Source organism: Calliphora vicina, chromosome 1 (assembly GCF_958450345.1).
Source record: "Calliphora vicina chromosome 1, idCalVici1.1, whole genome shotgun sequence".
NCBI lineage: Eukaryota > Metazoa > Arthropoda > Insecta > Diptera > Calliphoridae > Calliphora > Calliphora vicina.
The window spans coordinates 75,221,934-75,244,738 of record NC_088780.1 but is presented as its reverse complement, the minus strand read 5'-3'; the positions used below and the strand labels follow the sequence as shown (position 1 = coordinate 75,244,738).

At 32.0% G+C, this 22,805-nt stretch overlaps 1 protein-coding gene across 1 annotated transcript; it reads right to left on the bottom strand.

The window, feature by feature from the left end:
- Positions 1-9,249: 9,249 nt before the first annotated feature.
- Positions 9,250-12,057, bottom strand: Vps11 (vacuolar protein sorting 11). Its single transcript, XM_065514973.1, has one exon. It carries the CDS (start codon positions 12,018-12,020, stop codon positions 9,387-9,389), a length of 2,634 nt encoding a protein of 877 aa, XP_065371045.1. The 5' UTR covers positions 12,021-12,057; the 3' UTR covers positions 9,250-9,386.
- Between the last annotated feature and the right edge of the window lie 10,748 nt (positions 12,058-22,805).

The window sequence follows — 22,805 nt, the reverse complement described above, 5'->3', positions numbered from 1 at the left end:
TGCTTGAGCTGTGCTTTTATTTGTATTTTCTTTTATGCTATTTTCTACACAAATATTAATTGGTGATGTTAGTTGTATATTGTTAGTATTATTTGATGGCAGAGCGGGGGAACAAGAGCGAGCTCTCTCACTAGGTTTAGCGGTTAAATAGTTTGTGTTATACTTTATGTTACAATTTCACGATCGAAAGTGAAATTAATTCCATATTTCTCTTCTTCAACAAATGTAAAACGAAAACTTCTTTCGGAATAAAACCACTTTCAGTTTGCACCAAAACTTCACAAAAATTTGTCAACTTAATATCACATATACATAAAAATGGATGTTTGTATGTGGGTATGTATGCATGTGTGTATGTATGTTCCGAATGAACTCAAAAACGGCTCCACCGATTTTGATGAAATTTTCAGGAAATCTTCAGAATAGCCTGGTGGGTAACACTGTAAAGTCAGGTTTTTGATTTTCGGTCTGTGGGCGGAGGGGCGTGGCATTATCAAATTTTTACATTATACCGCTAATACCATCTATATATATAAAAAACTTCTGGACCGATTTTGATTCAGATTTTTGATATTCGGTCTGTGGGCGGTGAGGTGTGTAAAAATCTTATTTTTACATTATACTGTTAATGTCATTATATATAAAAACAGATGTGTGTATGTATGTTCCATATGGACTCAGAAACTGCTGGACCGATTTTGATAAAATTTTCTCGGAATATTCAGAAAAGGTAACACTGTAAAGTCATATACATAAATACTTTTTTTTTATTTCCAACGTTCAAACAATGACAATTTTCATTTTGTTGCTTAACATCATTCTAAATATTAATGATTTGGTGTAAGCGAAAAAAGGAATACATTCCATTCTTTTATATTATCAATCGATGATAAACAATTTTGTTTACTCTTGCAAATTAGGTGCATGATTAAAAAATTTCCATATGAAATCTATTAAAAAAATAATATTTTGAATAACTCCGCATATCACTTTTAATAAAAAATAACGGTTTTATTCAAATAAAATTTGTTTTCGAAAGGGCATCTACGTCTAGAGTCGCAGAAACGGGAAGAGAACGAGAATCACGGCTTCAGCAAATGCGTCACAGTGCATCTTCATCGAGTGCTGCAGAAACACCTCAACAGCAGAAAGAACAGAAAGAATCGATTTAAAGTTGCACGGATTTTATTACAATAAGTATGATGACTACATGAATCACAAGGCGCAATGAACAAACATTACTTACATTGCAGCATTTTGAAGATCCCTAAGGAATCCCCGGGAATGTGCGGTTCGAACGGTAAAGTTATTCTGCCACCAGTTATTGAGCCGCCTGAGCTGCTACTAAGTTACATTTCCGGTGCGAATCCTATTTCCAAACACTTCCTTTAAAATATCCAAAAGTACAACACATGCTTTCAAATGACATCGGCTTGATCCCTCCACAAATTAGATTTCATTTCCGGACTTCTGCCAAATGCAAATAAATATTCAAAAAGTTGCCGACAAAGTATTCCCAAGTCTTACAACGAACTACAACAATTCGGATTGTCTGTGGGAACATGAAATTTTGGCACCAACAAATTATGATGTTAAGAAGATCAATAAGCAAATACAATTGAAACTACCTGGCAAAACAATAAAATACAAATAGATTGACACAGTAATAAACGAAGAACAAGCCGTCGATTATCATACTGAATTTTTGAATATTAAAATCGAGATGCAATATAAAACAGATGTTTTCTAAGGGACAGCAACGCGGGCCGGGTTCAGCTAGTCACATATACATACAGACCTGTCACAGAATGCCATTCCGATCGAAAGTGGAATTAATTCCGTATTTCGCTTCTTCAGAATAAGTAAAACGAAAATTTCTTTCAGAATGAAACCACTTTCAGTTTTCAAAGTGGAATTGATATTTCTTTGTAATTATTTGTTTTTAAACATTTTTTAATTAATTTATGTACCAAAAGCTTTACAGGCTTTTGTTTTATTATAAAAAATGCTGTCAAATTAAAATCAGAAATACAGAATTATTAAATTACACGGAATCTGAAGAACATAAAATGAAATCGATCGGTATTGAAGCCTTAAGTCTTATAGAGAACTGTTCGAACATACAAATTTGACCTTGCCACAGAAGCGAATTGATTCATTTTTTAAACCTGTTCCATCAGAGTCAAAATACTCAACAAACTACTTTTGATGATGATGTGATTGAATTATTTTTTTAAGTACAAATTTGTATGCCTATTCTAATAAAGTATTTAATTATTAAATCATTGACCCATAATCATAGTCATAAATAAAGTACAGTTTAAGAGAATTAAACTCGACTTTACTTAACAGTGGACTTTAGGTCTATCATAGACAAGTTAAAGTATACTTCTGACGCTGAAGTCGACTCTAAATATAAAACTAGCTGAAGTGGTTTTTAACTCGTTTAACAACAACATCAGCTGTACTTCGCCGAGTAAAAAAGTTCGTCACAAAGTAAAAAATGTTTAAGTTACAAGATATTGGTAGAGATTTTGCAATTATTGAACAGTTATCAATAAAATTAGTACCAAAATATCGTAATTATGATATTAATCTTATCTTTTCCACTTTTCCACAACAAACAACTTTCTTTCTTTAGATGTCCCGGTTACTTTTATTATTTACGTTTTTTGGATTTTTTTTTTAATTTTGTATGTCAGCTGTTCAGCGTTACCACTTGTCTGTTTTTTGTTGTATATTGTATGAAAACATTTTCTACATTTGCGGTGGCACCCAGTTAAAGTCGGTTCAATTTAAAACATACTTTAATTTTGACTATGGTTGCAAATTAATAAAAAGCAGGTTTTTATTTTAAAGTTGTTTTTAAAAAGAACCGACTTTAGTGTTTGACTATGATTATGGGCCATTGATTTTTATTATTCATTTTACTTTTTTTAATCAACTTTTGAAATTAAATTTTAACTAGTTTGATTTTTTTTCTTATGTACATATGAAAATCAAACCATCTGAATATGAGTTATTTAAAATTCGATTAACGTCGCCTTTTTCCGGAACCAAATACGACGTTAATCGAGGCATTACTGTAATGTCATGCATTGGTTTACAGAATTAATGTATGTATCAAAGTATACCAAGTAGTCCAACTCTCAATTTTTTCAAATTACTCTCTCACATATACGGGTACCTTGTGAGCTCAGAGAAATGTCAACAAATGAAATGTCTTGAAATTTTAATTTTTGATAAAATAACGTTTTTTTTTACACATTATTACTTTAAAGGCAGAATTAGTCTTTACTTTCTGTTACGTTCCGAATCAGCTGTTTCTCTTTTGTACATGAAAAACATGTATAAGTAGTTAGTTTTTCTGTGATGTTCCGTTCTGTTCCGGACGAACCTGTTAAAAACAAAAATTGTCTACGTAGTTGTAAGTGACAGCGGCTTTTCAAATAAAGAAAAAAATTATTTGTTATTGATTTTGTGAAATTTAATAGAAATTTGGAAAAAAAAAACGAGCCGTCTGGTCGAAAATATCAAAGGAAATGGGAATGCCAGGTAAGTTAATGTGTTTTAAAGAGGAATTATGTGTTAAAAGAAAAGAAAAATTATATATTTTGTCACAGAACAACTAACTGCCATAAGTAAAATCCAGAACGGAACAGAACGCAACAGCAACGGAAAGTAAAGACTAATGAAGCCTTAACACATATTATTTTATATTTTTTAAAACACTTTTAGCACACTTTCATTGTTAAAAAGTTTCTATTTTGCACAAATCATGCAAAAAAAATATTTTTGAAATTCTGACATGTAATTTTTTGTTATTGTAGAATTTAAACTATAGGACAGAGTTACAATTTTTGGTATTGAAAATTCATAAAAATTCAAATTTAGAACATATTTATAAAACTCTGTTGCCTGTAGAAAATTTAAGTTACCAACACATGTGTAATTTTGTTACTCACACATGTTTAGAGTTAGGTACTTTTTTACTAACACATGTATAGAGTTAGGTACTGTTGTCAAAGTGTCGGACTATTGTTATACTTTGGTATGTATATTGTCAACAAAAGGCTCATTTTTTGTGAATGCATTCAAAAGCACAAAATAGAGCATTCAATCCGTTCTCTGATAAGTATATAAGTTTGTCATTCCGTTTGTAATTTGTACATTTTTAATTTTCATATTCTGGATCGTTATAAATAGCGGAGTCGATATAACCATGACCGTCTGTATACAAGTTACTTGAAATAGACTTTCCTTAGCCTTCAAGTAACTTACATACAGAGAAAATCGGCACAAAACTGGCTGAGATATATGAAAAAACTAGGACGACCTCGTAAACCTTTGTAGTAGTTTATAATAGACGCTGGTAGAGTTAACATCAACAGCATTCTTGTACATTATAAAGGTTAATTTAAATACATATGTGTATTTCTGAGAATTATAAACGTTTATTTGCATAAAAACACTAAATTACTATTTAAACTTTTGTTGTGTAAATTTTAATAAATACATAAATGTTACAATTTTAAACTATTGGTCAATTCACAAGGTCTCTTATCATGTCATAATGTCCTAATATTTCACAATGGTTTTTAATGCTTTTCAAGCAAAAAATGTCCTAAAATAATACTACTCTGTATGCTATGTTTATTGTATTATCGTAACCAACCAGCAGAGACCTACTCCGAATGCCTAAGAGTCGGTTAAGGGGAGCCGCCGAGTTGTGATATATTAGGACATTATGACAATATGACTGATAAGAGACCTTGTGAACTGACCATATCGCACACCTAGTTCAAAAGTGACACAACTCAAAATTAATTTGTCGGGTTATATAAACCCGAAAAATGAATTTTACACTTGAACTATGAACCAAGGCGAATTTATACAAGGTGGAGTCAGTCAAACAGCTGATAACTTTTTTTTCGCTTTTTGGTTCAAACAATTGTCAAAGCTTGTTCTTATTTAAATATCTACATATTCTAAGCTTGCTAACAAAATATTTATTGTTTACATTAATAAGTAAAGCCGTCACTATTCAATTATCTACACTATATTAAGTTTAAATACTTATTTGTTTAATTTTTCATTTTTGTAGAACTGACACCACTTTGTATGAATTCGCCTTGCTATGAACAATACACTTGTTTATCTATACAAAAGATATCAGTGTATTCTGTTGTTGTTCGACTGTGACCGATTGTTCTTTCCTGAAATTACAAGAATATATGTTTTTAATTATTTGTGTTTATGTCAGTAGGTGGTGACCGCCGTTTGATGCAACAATTTTCGAGCACTTGCAATAGACAATCGGTTGACGTCCGATGGTATGACGTCTTGGATGTCGCTGCGAAAGCGTCGAAAGTCCATCCGGATGTGTCGGGGAAGGGGATCCTGCATCAGAATCTGATGGTTGGGGTGACTGGGCAGATGGCATGCCAACAGGAACTGTCTAGTCAACAACATATTATGTTGTCAGACCGACAGTAACCTGGTCTCCTCATGTAGATAATCCACATTCGTCATCTTGACACAACCGGTTGCGATCCGGAGGGCATTATTTTGGGCCGTTTGTAAACCTCGCCATTGGGTGTCGCTAAGGAATGAGGTCCATACTGGGGCAGCGTAATTGGGAAGAGAGCGACCAATCGCTTTGTATGTCGCTACAATCGTCTTCTTGTTCATGCCCCAAGTGGTGCCAGCTAGAGCTTTAAGGACCTTGTTCCTATTTCTAACCTTTTGGTTGATGTAGGTTGCGTGCCTTGAAAAGTGAAGGAGGCTGTCGAAGACTACCCCTAAAATTTTCGGGTTTTGAACCGTTGGGATAATTCGACTGAGATGTTGAGCGCCGTCCTTACTTCCTTGGTCCAAGAGGTGAAAAGGGACACCGAGGATTTCGGAGCAGATAACCTTAGTTTTCGTTCCTAAAAAAAAGTCTGTTATGGTGGCCAGGTATTGGGTGATTTTGGCACTTATGTCGTCGATGTTGACACCTGATGAAATTATAGTGCAATCATCTGCATACGACACCATGGAGACATTTTGGGGGGGTTCAGGAAGCTTGGCAAGATATATGTTGAAGGGCACCGGTGATAGTACTCCTCCTTGTGGCACGCCCATTTTTATCTTGCGGTATTTTGATTTCTGGCCTCTGAACTCGACAAACGTATGTCTTCCACATAGATAGTTGGCTATCCAGCGTTTGACATCATTTGGTAGTGTGGAGTTCACGATGTCATTAATCAGCATCGAGTGATCGACCGTATCGAAAGCCTTGGATAAATCCAGTGGGGCGACGATGGTGCATTGACACGGCCGTTGCTGATTGAGGCCATCTGGGAGGTTATCTGAGTTAGAGCTGTTGTTGTGCTATGCGCTTCCCTGAATCCATGTTGATGTGTGGCGAGCGGGAAATGCTCTTTCAGGGTGGGTAATAGTACGGATTCTAAAACCTTTGCTACTGGTGACAATAAGGAGATGGGGCGGTATGATTCTCTGATTCGCTGATTTTTCCGGTTTTAGAATTGGGATAACTCGAGCCACTTTCCAGATATCTGGAATCACCAAATGGTGAATCGAGAGATTCAGAAGATGGGTGATATATTCCAGACCTACTATACCGAGCTTCTTTACCATTATCATAGAGATGCCATCCGGACCTAGAGCTTTGGAAGGTTTCGACTTGGAGATAATGAACTGAAGGTGAAGGAGCATGGCCGAGGATCTCGAGTAAGATTCTTAGTTCTCCGAACTGTAGCCCTTTTGGCCCAGTTCTGCGTGGCGGGGTGTTCTATAAATTGCCTGCAGAATTGAGTTGCGCATTTCTTGGCATCTGTATGTTGCGAGTTGTTAAACGCAATAGCAGCGAGGTTTTGATTTCGATTATTATTTCCAGATAGACTTTTAATAGTAGACCATAGCGATTTAGAATCAGTTGAGCAATGATTCAGGTGGTCTAACCATTTGTTGCGGCGATGTTCGTCGACGATAAAGTCAATTTCAGCCGTCAATTGCTCAATTTGCTCATTAGCTGGGTTGCTAGCACGTAGGAGATCGCGTTCTTGTGCCAATCGTGCTGCCTGAGATGGAAAATTTGGTCTAATAATTGGTATTCTTCCTGCGGGGATAAAGCGCCTTGCCGCCTGAAGGACATTTTTTCTAAAGATTGCTTCACCCCTTCTGCACATGTGGGAGTCGGCAAGTGACGTAGTGAATCGTCTATGTAATTCGTAAAGCTGTGCCAGTCAGCTTTGTTGTAGTTAACGAACGTGCGCTGGCTCCACAAAGTCGCTAGACTTCTCTACTGTGATCAAGATAGGAATGTGATCGGAGTTTAATGCCGTTTGGGCTTGCCAGATGGAAATGTATGGGGAGCTTGATTGCAGCGAAGTCCGAGTTATCTATCTTGTCTGATAATGAAATACCGCGTGGATAGTTTGGTAGCTGGGAGTACCAACTCTCGTGGTGAGCATTGAAATCGCCAAGTATTATTCTGTTATCTCCTTGCAAAAGGTGGGCTATGCTTTTTTTGGACATAATTTCGTAGAGTTGGGTAGAGTTGGGTAGTGCTGGGGTTCTGAGGCTGCGTACTACAACATGATCCAACTCTCGTGGTGAGCTGGGGTTCCAGTCGCGGTGACTGGTGAGTCCTGAGAACCTTTTCAGGTGACACCAGTTATTACAAACGGTGCATTTTACTGAGGTGGTGTTACGCATTATGCGTTGGACCCCATTCACACTAGGCAATTTAGTTGCGCAAGTCTCTTGTGTTTGTAGATGCCAGAGGTAATGTCGGGTATGGTAAGGTATACCAATGTCGGGTTAAGGAGAAGAAAATTTTACATGCTATTTTGTTGTTGGGCAAGAGACTTGCGCAACTAAATTGCCTAGTGTGAAATGGGTCTTGTTGACATATTGAACAGAGCCAAATACTGGGACCTAGATTCTGTTCAATGCCGGCTATAATTAAAAGTGGTCTGAGCAAAATTGCCGACATATTTTGCTCACCTGGGGAAAAAACTTTCGGTCGAATATGATTTGGGTCGTTCCGGAACGGAGATCCAATTGTCATGCGAACGTTGTTGTTAATTGTGGCTAAAAAAAACACTAATGTCTTTCATTATGATTCAATTGGAATATATTTATTTTCGATTTCTGAAAAAATAAAATTTTGAGTTGTGTCACTTTCGTTGTTGTTAATTGTGGCTAAAAAAAACACTAATGTCTTTCATTATGATTCAATTGGAATATATTTATTTTCGATTTCTGAAAAAATAAAATTTTGAGTTGTGTCACTTTCGAACTGGTGCATTCACAAGTATCCGGTTTATTTAAAGGAAATAAACCACCATTTTTAAAAACATAACAATATTTTTTTTAATTTTGTTAAGCTAAAAATATTTAATAATGTTAGTTCTTCGAGTTCCTCCAAAAATGTCTCTTGTTAAGAAAAATGAGAAGTGAAAAGGAGGCAATATATTAAAAACTTAAAATTTCCGATTTTTTTTTTCTTTACAAACCATCTCCTGAATCGAATAATAAAAAAATCTCAACTCCCAACTCTGGCACATTCTTATTGTTAATCTTCATAAGAAACCATGTGATCCCTACATTTGAGGTATAAAATGTGTTCAGCAAAGTTATGTAAAATGTTACGGAGAATATTTTTGTAGAATATGTTAACCCTCTAAATCCTCAAGGCATGGGTCTTTTTTGTGCTTCTTTTAAAAAAGTGCAAAAACCACCATTAAAACATGGATTTAAGGGGTTAAAAAGTTCTGTAAAAAAGTTATACGTGAAATTTTACTATAAGTCCCTGAATACATCAAAACGGAAAATTTAACCAGAAAGTCAGAAATAGGGTTAAAATGTTCCGCAAAAATATTATCCGTGAAATTTTACTATAAGTCCCTAAATACACCAAAACGGAAAATTCAACCAGAAAGTCAGAAATAAGACACAACAAAAAAAGCTTATGGTTAATTTCGTATTTATTAAGAATTTAGATAGGAAGTCTTCATTAATTAATTTTTTTTTAGCTCTAGGAATTCCACTTCATTACCATACGATGTCCAGCATATTTCAGCTATATGCGTTCTTCAATGGGTACGCATGTTAAATTTTTGGGGTACTTTAAAATAGAATTCTTAATAATCAGTTTAAAAGTTAAAGATTTATTTACACTTTTTCTCAGATACCCCACTGTGCGGTGGTCAAGTATAAAAAATAATTTACAAAGAGCTGTTTTAATAGCGCAATGACGAATTCATATTTATTATTATATTATTTTATATTCTAAACTATTTATAAATACAATGCATAATATACATAAAATATTTAGCTGTAATCGCTAAAGAAAATAGATATTTAAGTTACAATTATTAATTATTAAATGGATTTAAATTAGCGTCATATTCACTAAACGGATTTTTGTCCGATTTTAAATCATATTCCAATGCATTTTTCTGCATGTCTTTTGTATTTAATTCTTTATCAGCTGATTTTAAAGGCAATTGTCCCATTTTTTTGGAAATGTCCATCAATAAGGTATTTTTAATTTTATTACAGATACCCGGAGGGTTATTTATCTGATTTGCATCGTTAATTTTTAATTTGAACATTTGAATATCTGTACATACAATGCACACCAAAACTTCACTATATTGTCTGATACATTCTCTATGATAAGAGTGTTGACATAAGAAATATACTGCTGGTTGCTTTATCATTTGTTTACAAATATCACATGATCTGTTACGAAATTCTATAGGCCGGTTTAAATATTTATGTAAAATATCTTCCATGTGCCCAACTCGCTCTTTCAAAAGTAATACAATGCTGTAGAGCTCGTCGCATTTAAAATGTGTGAAAAAGTTTTCATGTAAAAGAATTTCATTTAAATGTGATAGCAGAAAATCGTTGCTGATTACAAAACTATAAAGTATGTTTATAATATAGTATGGATTTGCATTAATTATATTTCTAACTATATCGCTGACAAATTTTAAGGAATAGTTTGTTGCCAATTTCTCCTTTTGTATAGTTCGAATCCACATATAGTTCAATTTTTGACCACTATATTCAATGGAAAATGTATTCATGTATCCAGGAAACATATCAAAGCTATTTACTAAACAACTTGTGCTTAGTATTTCCATACTACATTTATCATACATCAATCTGATACCCGGCCAAAACTTGTAATTTCGGCATAATATAAAAACATTATCAAAGCATATTTCTGATTCATGTATTTTAAAAAATTCTATCACAAAATTTATATCAATGTGTCCTTTATGCCACATTTGCAATATCAATTCGGTCCAAATATTATATATAGAGTTCTGCCCGCAATCCTTAAATATTTTATTTATAAAATCAATGGCGCACAATTTATTCGTAAGTGATAATGAGAGTATTATATTATGAAATATATGATTTTTCAAAAAGCGATTTGATAATAAATAATTTATCAATTCTTTTAATTCATTTGGATATTTTTTAATTAAACAGTATCCATATTCTGAAAAAAAATTTAAAACTTCTGAATTTTTTAATTCATTAAAAACATTAACTGGAACGTTTTGTTTCTGCAGTAAAGATTTTAAAATCATTTTTATTTTTTCGCCTTTATTTATAGTTGCATTTTCGGCGTATAATTCATGGTATTTGCTCACTTCAATTTCGAATATACGAATTGCACTTGCTGGTAACTCAATGCGTTGAAAACAGTTATTAAGTAGCTCAACATGTTCCGCCATTTTATATTCTGTCTGAACTAAATTAGATAAATATTGTATAAGGTGTTCATTATAACGAAAATCCATTAATTTGTTAATTATTGAAAAAGGTGATGTTGTTCCAATGGTTTTAGAATAAACCTTAACGGCTTCTAATGTATCTCCACGCTGTAACAAATAGTCCCCATAATGAACTAATACTTCTGACATAATATCGGTGCTAGGTGTTGATTCTTGCAAAAATTTTAGAGCAATATCGTATAAATTTTTCTTAATTAATAGAGATAATTTAAATCGCAATTCATGTTCTTTTAAAGTAAAAACGTCTCCATTTTTTAATAAGATTAAACAACCAGACCAACATGTTCTAGGTAAAACACACAAAACTTCATCAAACTCTTTGTTTAACACAATTATCTTGTTATCAATGTCGACAATTATTAGTTGAGATGTACTTCCCTGTAAATACAAAGAGCCATTAGTTTTCAGCACAATTATTAAACTTTTCCCAAAGCATTCCACAGTCTGTTTATGACCATTTATTGGATAACAAGGACCTCTACCGTCTGCTGTGTAACAATATAGACCATCATCCCGTGCTACAACAAAATATTGTTCTCCACCTAATTCGATTGATGCCTTCAACGTACTACAATGTACGATGGAAGCCATATCGTCCAAAATGAACTTGGTTTCACTTAGAATAAAGTTTTTGCATATAGTGTAACAAAATACTCCAGCATCAGAACAAACAAACATATTGATATCCTTTTTATTTTTTGAAAACATAATACCTTTAATTGGTTTTGTGTTCACATTCAAGCATTTAAACGCATTAGTAGAAATATCCTTGTAAATAACGTTATTGTAGAATAATATATTACCATTATCAAGACCAATGGATAAACATAGTTGAGAGTCCGACGTGTTTAATGCACTTAAAGCAGTTACTTTAGAGTTACACTCAAGAATGGTATTACACAATGTATTCGCAGTTTTGTGTTTGAATTGATTTGAAATATTGTAAACGTTAAGAGCTATTTTGCTTGTAATTGAATTCTGACAAAGGAGTATAAGGCAATCGGAATCCTCAGGAATACAACAAAGCTTTACTTCTTTGATCTTCAAAGTAATACATTCCCAATCTTTTGAGCATATCTGTACTTCATCTATATAGCAAAAAACAATATATGCAGCATTATTACAGTACGCGATTATGTTATTCTTGTGTTTGATGTAGTTTGTAAAAGGAACAATTTTAAAAAAATTTAACATTTTTAACAACAGCAAGAGACAATTTAATTAAAATTGATTATATTATTTCATTAGCATATTACTTATAAGCAGGGCTGCCAGATGAATTTGGGAAAAAATCGTCAATATCCCGATAAAAAAAGAAAAAAATCGTCATTTTGAATTTTAAAAATCGTCAAAAAAAATCGGAAAATTAAAAAGGTCAAGATTTCTAACAGGAATTTTAAATTTCTACTTAAAAAGTGAACAAAAACATCACATTTATCAAAAAAATTTCTTAAAATTGAAGTTCATAAATAAGGGATCACTAAAATAAAAAAGTAAAGCTCAATTTAATTATAAGGCGGAATGAAATAACCCCCCACGAAATAATCCCCCAAAAATAAAATGAAATAACCCCCCAAAAATTAGTACAGAGAGCAACAACAACGATTTTTGGGGTGTTATTTCATTTTTTGGGGTATTATTTCATTTTTTTAATTGGGGGATTATTTCATATGAAATAATACCCCAAAAAATCAATATGAAATAAGTCCCCAATATAAATTTTGGGGGATAATTTCATTTTTTTAATTTATAAAGAAAATGAAAAATCTGTAAATTATGTCCCGATATATTAATAACTTGTATTTACCATTCACAAAAAAAATTGTGATATCAGTTGAAGTGATAATTTCGCAGAGTTAGGATCGTGATAATTTAAATATTAGGTAAAAAATATTTTTTTCTAAATTTCTAATGGTGTTTTAAAATACTTTCCGAGAAAACAATTCAATTTATTTTCTCATATTTAAATAAATAAAAATTAAAAAGATTTTAATATTAAAATAGGTCTACTTTTTCATAGGAAATTTAGTCTGCTCTAACTTTTTTAATAAGAGCTATAAGGTTTAACTTAAAACAAGTTTAGTTGAAATATTGTTTTGTAAATTACTGTAATGTTTTGTAATCAAAATAAAAAATCGCGCGATTTTTTTATTTTTTACACAATTTTTCGCCTGCGGCCCTTGATTACAAAATATTACACTAATTCAAAATATATTTACAAATCAATATTTTAAACACATCTCATTAAACCCAAATATATTTCGTATTGAAATAGATATAGTTTTTATTTCATCCAAAAGTCTTAAAAGAGATTTCAACACAAAATGAGAAAGCTACAAGCACATTTGTTGGATTAAAACGATCTGCTATTAAGTTATATTGTCATAATGTCCTAATATATTATGATAGTTTAAACAAATTGTTGTTGTACTTCAAACAAAAAGTGTTATTTTATGATAAAACAATAAAAATAGTTCAAAAAGTCTTATTAGATTCAAACTTTTTTGTTTGAAAAACAACAAAAATGTTTTTAAACTATCGAACATTATGAAAATATGACCTTATAGCAGACCGTTTGAAACCACCAATTGTTTTTGATCACCTTCACTGAGTTTGGGGACTTATTTCATTTTAAAAATTGGGGTTCTATTTGATATGAAATAAGACCCTAATAATGGGGTGTTATTTCATTTCTGTTTGGGGAATTATTTCATTTCGTCTTATTTCATTTTCAAAACTGGGGTTTTATTGCATATGAAATAAGGCCCCAAATTTTGGGGGGTTATTTCATTTTATTTTTGGGGTGTTATTTCGTGGGGGGTTATTTCATGCCGCCTAATTATAATATAAGATTTCATTCAGAAGTTTTTTTAAATAAAACACATAAAATAGAATTAAATGTCTAAATCTTTATTATAACCCGAAGGAACAATCTCTGACATTACTTTTTAGAGATAATTTCATTAAAATATAGCATCACGCTGTAGGTGGTCAATTCGGAAGATAATAATGCCTGAGATTAAAGCATAAGTTCGAGCTTGGCGGCTTCAATTGAATGGGGTAATGTCATTATATTCTGAATAAATTTTGTCAAAATAGAAAAAGTTGCATTAGAATTTTTCCGTTTTATTTCAGTAATTAATTTAATTTATTTTGTTGGTTTAAAATCTAAAAATTTAATTGACAAAATTCAAAATCTAAATATTCACCAACAAAATGAGAAAATTCTTTACCTATTTCATAAAATAGTACCATATTTTAATAATGCAGAAAATCGTCATTTTCGAGCAAGAAATCGTCAAATTGCTATTTTGGAAAGCAAAAATCGTCAAAATGATGATAAATCGTCAAATCTGGCAGTTATGCTTATAAGAGATACCAGATTTTTGTTTCTCTGTCTACACAAAATTATAAATTTGATCTGCAGTGGGATTCACTGAATTTAATAAGAACAAAAGGTCGACTATTTGAACTTTCGACTTTTTAAAGAATTGATTTTGCAACTTTATATATAAGAAAGTTAAAATTTGTTCGGCTTCAATTATTTTCGTCTTCTTTCGTTTTTTTATCCGATTTTGATATATAAAAAATTAATTTGTTAGATTTATTTTAACAACATAATTATATTAAAAATCGACCTTTTGTCTATTCGACTTTTTTGGGATACCCGAATCGATTGTTCGAATAAAAAGTCATTACGCTACTTCTTGAATATAAATATAAAGTTCTGTTGTTCTGCCGACGTTATTTCTTATGTTAAGAAATAAAACGATGTTGTTATTCAGTAAAATTTTGACCTTAAATTGTTACCTAATTCCCGCACCACGTAACATCAGTGTGTTCACTTGTATGTTCTATTGCTTAAAATAAAAATATTAATAGGAGACGCATGTGAGTTTGTTTTTTAACATTTATATCGCAATAAATGTTAAGCAATATAACACTGTATCTACAACTGACATGAAATGCTTAACATGATGTTATTGTTAGGTATAGACCCATCATTTTAGCGGTTTTCCCATGTTTTAACATGGCTGTTAAACCATGTGTTTTAACAACTCTTTTATAACATGGACTGACGTTTAAGCTTGACAGCAGTATTTTTGTTGCCTTTTTTCAATTACACTACACTAAAATCACAAAGAAATAAAACACACACACGATTTGTTAGAATTTGCTTCGTTGGCAATTAAAAAATAATGAAATATCTTAACAATGTCATGAGTAAGATACTCCAACATTAACATATTAAAAATTTAACATGAATTGTTAACATCATGTTTTAGCAGCATTTCACGGTGTAATAATGTTTTAACATAAGTTGTCAAATGTATTTTTATTTTAATAGTTTGTAACTGTGAAAAAAAACGTAATAATAGAACAAACGTAATGTAATGTAAAAAATCATGAAAAAGTACAAATATTCATACAAACAAATTTCATATCCCTTGAAAAAAAATATAAAGTTTAAAATAAATTTCCGCTATTCTGCCTTGTGCTAAGTAACAAAAATTGCGAATGGAGATAACGATGTGCTTTCCTGTAAATACAAAGAGTCATTGGCCCATAATCATAGTCAAAAATAAAGTATATTTTAAGAGAATTATACTATGTTCACATTTCCAGAGTTAATCATCTCAAACGTGATTAAGCTCTAATCACTTCAAAATCGAGATGATTATCCATACATTTAAATGATTTGTTAATCACTTCAAATTGACATGATTAAATCTTAATCACTTCATTAATCACGTAGAATCAACTGAACATACCTCAAACTGATGATGATGTAGCATCGGCCACATTTTAGTGTAGTACCGATAAATAAATTTTGACAGAAGTTTTTTTTTTCCTTAAAAAACCTTAAATAATTCATGAATGTTCACAATTTCATAATTAAAAAGTTTAAAATAATCTGCTGATATCTTTAATAAAGTATTTATTTCCATATTTAACGCCTTAAAGAAATATAAATTTGTTTTGTTGTTTTATATTTGTCAACTTAATCATTTTAGTGTCAACTTAATCATCTCAAATGTAATGTGAACGGCTTTGATTAACTTAATCAAAATTTTGCTTAAACGCGTTTAAAAGCCCAAGTGTGAACATAGCATTATACTATGTTCACATTTGCAGAGTTAATCATCTCAGCTCTAATCACATCAAAATCGAAATGATTATCAATACATTTAAATGATTTGTTAACCACTTCAAATTGACATGATTATATCTTAACCATTTCATTAATGACGTAGAATCACCTGAACATACCTCAAACTGATGATGATGTAGCATCGGCCACAATGAACGTACATTTATAGTGTACTACCGATAAAAAAATTGTTCATAAACAACCATAAATAATCCATCAATGTTCACAATTCCATCATTAATAAGTTTAAATAATCCGCTGATAACTTTATTAAAGCATTTCTTTCCATTTTTAATGCTTTAAAGAAATATAAATTTGTTTGTTGTTTTTTAATTGTCAACTTAATCACTTTACTGTCAACTTAATCATCTCATATGTAATGTGAACGGCTTTGATTAACTTAATCAACATTTTGCTTAAACTCGTTTAAAAGCCCAAGGGTGAACATAGCATTAACCTCGACTTTACTTAAGAGTGGACTTAGACAAGTTAAAGTATACTTCTAACGCTGCAGTCGACTCTAAATATAAAACTAGCTGAAGTTGTTTTTAACTCGTTTAACAACAGCATCAGCTGATCTTCGCAAAGTAAAAAGTTCGTCACAAAGTAAAAAATGGTTATGTTACAGAATATTGGCAAAGATTTAACAGTTATCAATAAAATTAGTACCAAAATAACGTAAATATGATATTATTATTGGCCCACGATTTTGACCCGGTGCGCATCGCTACCCCTGTCGTAGTAAAATAAAAAAGGATTCTATACAAAAATAAATGAATATAATTAATACCGGAATTTCTTGTCTGTCTTTGCATGTCATCTATATGTACAAATCTTGATAATTTTCTTAACCCTTTCACGACCAAAAGACTATTTGGATAAAAGTAATCATTTGTCTATTTAATGTGAATCAGTTAGCGACAAGAAAACATATTTTTAAATTAAAACAAAAAACTGTTTAACGGATTTAATGGAATTTTGGTCGTAAAGTGCAAATGTTCGTTCCACATACTCATGTTTATGGACTAGATATCAATGACCGGAACATGAATAATGATTTTATAACCTTTTATAACAAAAATATCGCAATATAAAATTTAAAAATTCTGTTTTACACTTAAAAGTATTTTTCCACAATTCTTAAACACAGTACCAAAATAAAACTGTCAATTTTCAAAGCCAATAAAAAAATAAATATTCGAATATCAAGTGAATCTAATTGTAAGTCTTTAAACTTTGTGTAAATTACGTTGATGCCAGTGTCCTGTTATGCCAGAAATTAAGAAGGGGTGCCACACCCCTTGTTCCCATCCGTCCCTTTTTTGGATAAACTTCATGTACTGATAAGAAATTGATTCGTATAAAGTTTGAAGGCTGTCGCAATAATAGTTCTGCAGATATTCGAAAATACTATATACTTTGTATTGGAGGTTCAACGCCCACTTATCCACTCCCGCCCATTTTCAGCTATTCTATGTAAAATGATAAGAGAGCTATTTGGACAAAGTTGGAAGAATCTAGTAACTATAGATATCAAGATATTAAGAAATAACTAATTACTTTGTATGGGACTCACCCCGAGTTCCGATCGTTCCCATTTTTTATTAACTTCTTGCACTGATAAGAATTTAACTTATATGAAGTTTGAAGCCTTTCACGTTTACAGTTCTCCAGATATTCGAAAATAACTATTTACTTTGTATGGTAGGTGCCACGCCCACTAATTTAATACCGCCCATTTTCAGCCCAACCATGTAAAATGATAAGGGTGCTATTCGGACTAAATTTCAAGACTTCCACAATTACAGTTCACCATATATTTGAAAATAACTATTTACTTTGTATGGGAGGTGTCACACCCCCTATTCCGATCCGTCCCATTGTTAGTTAAACTTCAAACAGTGATACGAAATTGATTCGAATAAAGTTTGAAGATAGTCACAATTTTAGTTCTGCAGATATTCGAAAATAACTAATTACTTTGTATGGGTGGTACAAATTTTGCCCTCTTTTGTCCCTTTGTGATACAAGTTAAGAAAAACTATATAGTCTATTATTGCGTCCAAGTAAAGGAATATCTATGTTCCAAATTTCAATCAAATCGGTGCAGCCGTTTACTCTTGATTGCTTAAGAACTAAAGGTACCAATTTTACCGGTTTCCCCCCTTAAATCTCTTTCTGGTCCAAGTATTAAAAAAAGAAAGCCTATTGACGCTTCCAAGTAGGGATCTATCTACGTTCCAAATTTCAATAAAATCGGTTCAGCCGTTTAGGCGTGATTCCCAAATAAACCAACAAACAAACTTACAAAGACATTTATATATTTATATGGATAATCATAGTCATACACTAAAGATGGGTGCTGTGGCTTAATTGGTTAGAGCGTTTGATCATTAATCATGATATGGTATATAGTATTTGTGGCCTGGGTTCGATTCCCAGCCGCTGCCAATCAACAACATCAGTTTATAATAATTATTAGTTTACTAATAACTAATATTTATCACAGCGCCCTCCTTCGGTGGTATAACACTAAAACGCCACCGAAGTAAAATAATTAAATAAAGGTTGTTGGCTTGACTTACGCGCCATCTCACCACCACAGGCGGTGCAACCTGCTCTAATAACAAACATAACGCGCAATTGCAGAGTTGTCAAATAAAAAGCTTTTCTCCTCCTTTCATCATCTTTTCTTCTACACTCTATCCCCTTTCCAAAGAAAGTAACACAATTATATATAGGCATATTAATTGCCTGAGTGTTATTTCTCTTTTTTTTTTTAAAAAAAAGTCGGTTCTTTTTAGAAACAACTTTAAAATAATCAAAATTAAAGTGTGTTTTAAATTGAACCGATTTTAACTGGGTGCCACCTCAAATGTAGAAAATGTTTTCATACAATATACAAACAAATTTAGACAAGTGGCACCGCGAAATCTAAAGAAAAAAAGCAAATTGTGGTGGAAAAATAGGAAAAATAAGATTAATATCATAATTAGGATATTTCGGTTCTAATTTTATTGATAACTGTTCAATAATAGCAAAATCTCTGCCAATATCTTGTAACATTTTTGACTTTTTGTCGAACTTTTTTAGTTGGGGAAGAACAGCTGATGCTGTTGTTAATTGAGTTAAAAACCCTACAAGAACAGTAACCATCTGATGGGTATTACTGATGGGTTTATACATCAGTAGTTCCCATCATTTTATTAAGGGCATTGTGAAAAAACTGATGTAAACATTCGTGTACGTGTGATTTTTTTTCTCTTTCTAGCTATTGTTTTCTCTGTCCAACTTGTGCCGTGTTATGCATGTGTTGGTAAATAAATTGCTAGTGTGTTAGTTTCCATCAGTCATTTCTTGTAGGGAACAGCTTCAGTACAGTTTTATATTTACAGTCGACTTTAACATCAAAAGTATATTTTATCTTGTCTATGGTAGACCTAAAGTCCACTCTTAAGTAAAGACGCCTTTATTTCTCTTAAAACATACTTTATTTCTGACTATGATTATGGGCCATTATCTTTTCTATTTTTCCACTACAAACTGTTTTTTTTCTTTAGATTCCGCGGTTACTTTTATTGTTTACCTTTTTTGGTTTTTTTTTTAAATTTTCTATGTCAGCTGTTCAGCGGTGACACTTGACTATATTTTGTTGTATATTGTATAAAAACATTTTCTACGTTTGAGTCGGTTCAATTTAAAACATACTTTAATTTTGACTATAGTTGCAAAATAATTAAAATCATGTTTATACCCTTCACCTTCGTAAGAAGGGTATATATAAATTTGTCATACCGTTTGTAATTTCCACAATATAATTTTCCGACCCTATAAAGTATATATATTCTGGATCCTTATAGATAGCGGAGTCGATTAAGCCATGTCCGTCTGTCTGTCTGTTGAAATCAATTTTCTGAAGACCACAGATATCTTCGGGATCCAAATCTTCAATAATTCTGTCAGACATGCTGTCGAGAAATTTGCTATTTAAAATCAACCTTTGAAAATTTCATCAAAAAAAGACAATTTATTGCATGCTTTGACAAAAAAGCAACAAAACGTATGTTTGGATGTGTGTTGGTTTCATTACTTTGCGTATTTTGTTTTCGTTTTTTTTGGACAAAAAAGTAACAAAACGTATGTTTGGATGTGTGTTGGTTTCATTGCTTTGCGTATTTTGTTTTATTTGGTGTTTTGTTTGGCGTTGTAGTTTTTTTTACAACAAAATGTATGTTTGGATGTGTGTTGGTTTTATTGCTTTGCGTATTTTGTTTGTTGTTTCTTTGTTTTTTTTTATTCTTTCAAAGTAAAATTTCATATTGTAAAGTGTTTTTGAAAGTACAAGTGGTTTAACCGTGATTGTGACATTAAAAATAAATAATTAAATAAAATAAATAAGTACAAATTAAAACAAGTAAGAAAGTATGGTCGGTCAAGCCCGACCATATAATACCCTACACTAAGTAAAAGAGCAAAAAAAATTTCAATAATTTATATTTTTGAGTGATTTTCTGAAGTGGGGCTATGACCAATTATGGACCGATCACCATGAAATTAGGTCGTGTGATTTATGTCTATATTAAAGTTAACTATTATCATTGGTCTCAGTTGGAAGATGTATGGGGAAAAAATCCGCTGGGAGGCTGAATTTTCAGTGCTGCCAAGTTTGAATATGCGATTTAAGTACTTAATTTATATATACAAATAAAATTAACCCCAAGATTAGTCAACCATTAAATAAAGATAATAAATCCCAAATACAGGTTGGAATGGACCGGTATATTACAATATTAAAACGGGCACGAAGTCCCAAGTCTTCGAAAGCGGCACCCTTGGCTAAATTATATAAGAATAGACTAAACAATGAAAATCGTTTTTCTATTCTGGAATGTGAAACAAATGAACCAGTAAATAAAATCAACTCTACAAAACCATCCCCATTTACTTGAGAGAAAATAATTCGAATTCACTGGTTCAGAGCCTGATCTCATTAATAGGAGAGAATTCTTTCTACGTTATCCCAATCAAGAAAGGCACGATTCATGAAACTAAAATACAGGTCAATAGTGAAAACGATTATAGAAAGGTTGTAACAGATTTTGAAACTCAAAAGAAAAGTTTTTACACTTATCAGCTGAAAGGAAGCAATGGTCTACAAGTTGTAATAAAGGGTATTGACTGTAATGGTGAACCACTCGAAATAAAGCAAAGCTTAGAAGATAAAGGTTTTATGACAAAAAATGTGATATATATTAGACATCGCGAAAAAAAAACCTCAACCACTCTACCGTGTTGAACTTGAACCCGGTGTCATAAATCTGAAAAAAAATTAAACACATCCCATATATAACCTGAAGTATTTATTGCATCGTAAAATTACGGTAGAAGAACCACATAAACGATTTGGCCCCGTCCAATGTATGAATTGCCAAGAATATGGACATACCAAGGTATATTGCAAATTGCCACCCATATGTGTTATTTGTGGGAAGTTGCATAACACATCCCAATGTAACAAATCCAAGGATGATCCTAAAATGAAAAAATTCAGCAATTGCGGAGGTAACCACACAGCAAACTACAGTGTCTACATGTCTACTCAATTGTTAATAAATCACAAAGCCAGAAACCGAAGATTTTCTCCGCTCAGCCATTAAATAACATCAATTTGAACTACCCCGTTGCAACAGACATATGACTATAAAGAAACATATGTAAATGTACTTAGAAACAACCAAACTCAGACGCAAGTCCGTCAACCACAAAACCAAAATATGAACCCAGAGGTAAGAGAGAAAACGCCAATTTTAAATTGTACCCGACTATAATCTACAATGGAAACTCTTGTGCAATCGGTAAATAACTTTACAAACTCAATAAGTAACATGATGCAGGAAATGCTTAAAATGCAATCAATGTTATTGCAGGCTGTGCTTAACTGACCATGAACTGCCTAAGAATATGTTTTTGGAATGCAAACGGCATACGCCAACAGAAATATTTAAAAATATTTTTTAAGAAACCAACAAATTGATATTTTTTTTTTTTTTTTTTCATCATTTATTTATTGTATCTTCATTATTTAATGAACTAACAATAAGTGGTTCAAATCTTATATCTAATATTATTATTTAATTAGTCCAGCCAGTGCCGGACGAAAAAATTTTTGTGTTCATGGTTGTTTTGGTTAAATTGGCATTCTTCCTTCTAGATTAGGTCTGCTGTGTCCCTCCTTCTTAATCGAGTGTGGCCACGGTTATCTAATATGTTGCGGGCCAGCGGGTTTGGGTGAACTTCAAGTTTTTTTTTAATATTTTTGTACGTTTTTCGAGATTTCAGTTTTTACAATGGGCACGTTTAGATCTTTGTGTATATTCGCGTTTTTGATATACCAGGGGGCAACTGTGATCATTCTTAGAAACTTGTTTTGGCGTCTTTGGATCTTTTCTACATTTGGCGCTGAGGCCGTGCCCCATAACTGTATGCCATAACACCATATCGGTTTTATGATCATGTTATAAAGTAGAAGTTTACAATCTAAACTAAGCGTGGAGTTTCTGCCAATAAGCCAATTAATTTGAATTGATTTCAATTTCATTTGAGTCAACTTTGCATCTATATGACTTTTCCATGTAAGGCGACGATCGAGATGTATTCCGAGGTATTTCACTTCCGATTGTTGAATTATTGTTTGGTTATTGATATGAATAGGGGGGCATGATTCTCTACGCAATGTAAATGTAATGTGTGTACATTTTTGCTCGTTGACTTTAATTTTCCATTGTTTTAACCATTTTTCTAATTCAAATATGTGGTTTTGTAAGTAA

What these genes read in the sequence shown, in the direction of transcription:
- Vps11 (XM_065514973.1), bottom strand. Translation starts at nt 12,020, where the DNA reads ATGTTAAATTTTTTTAAAATTGTTCCTTTTACAAACTACATCAAACAC.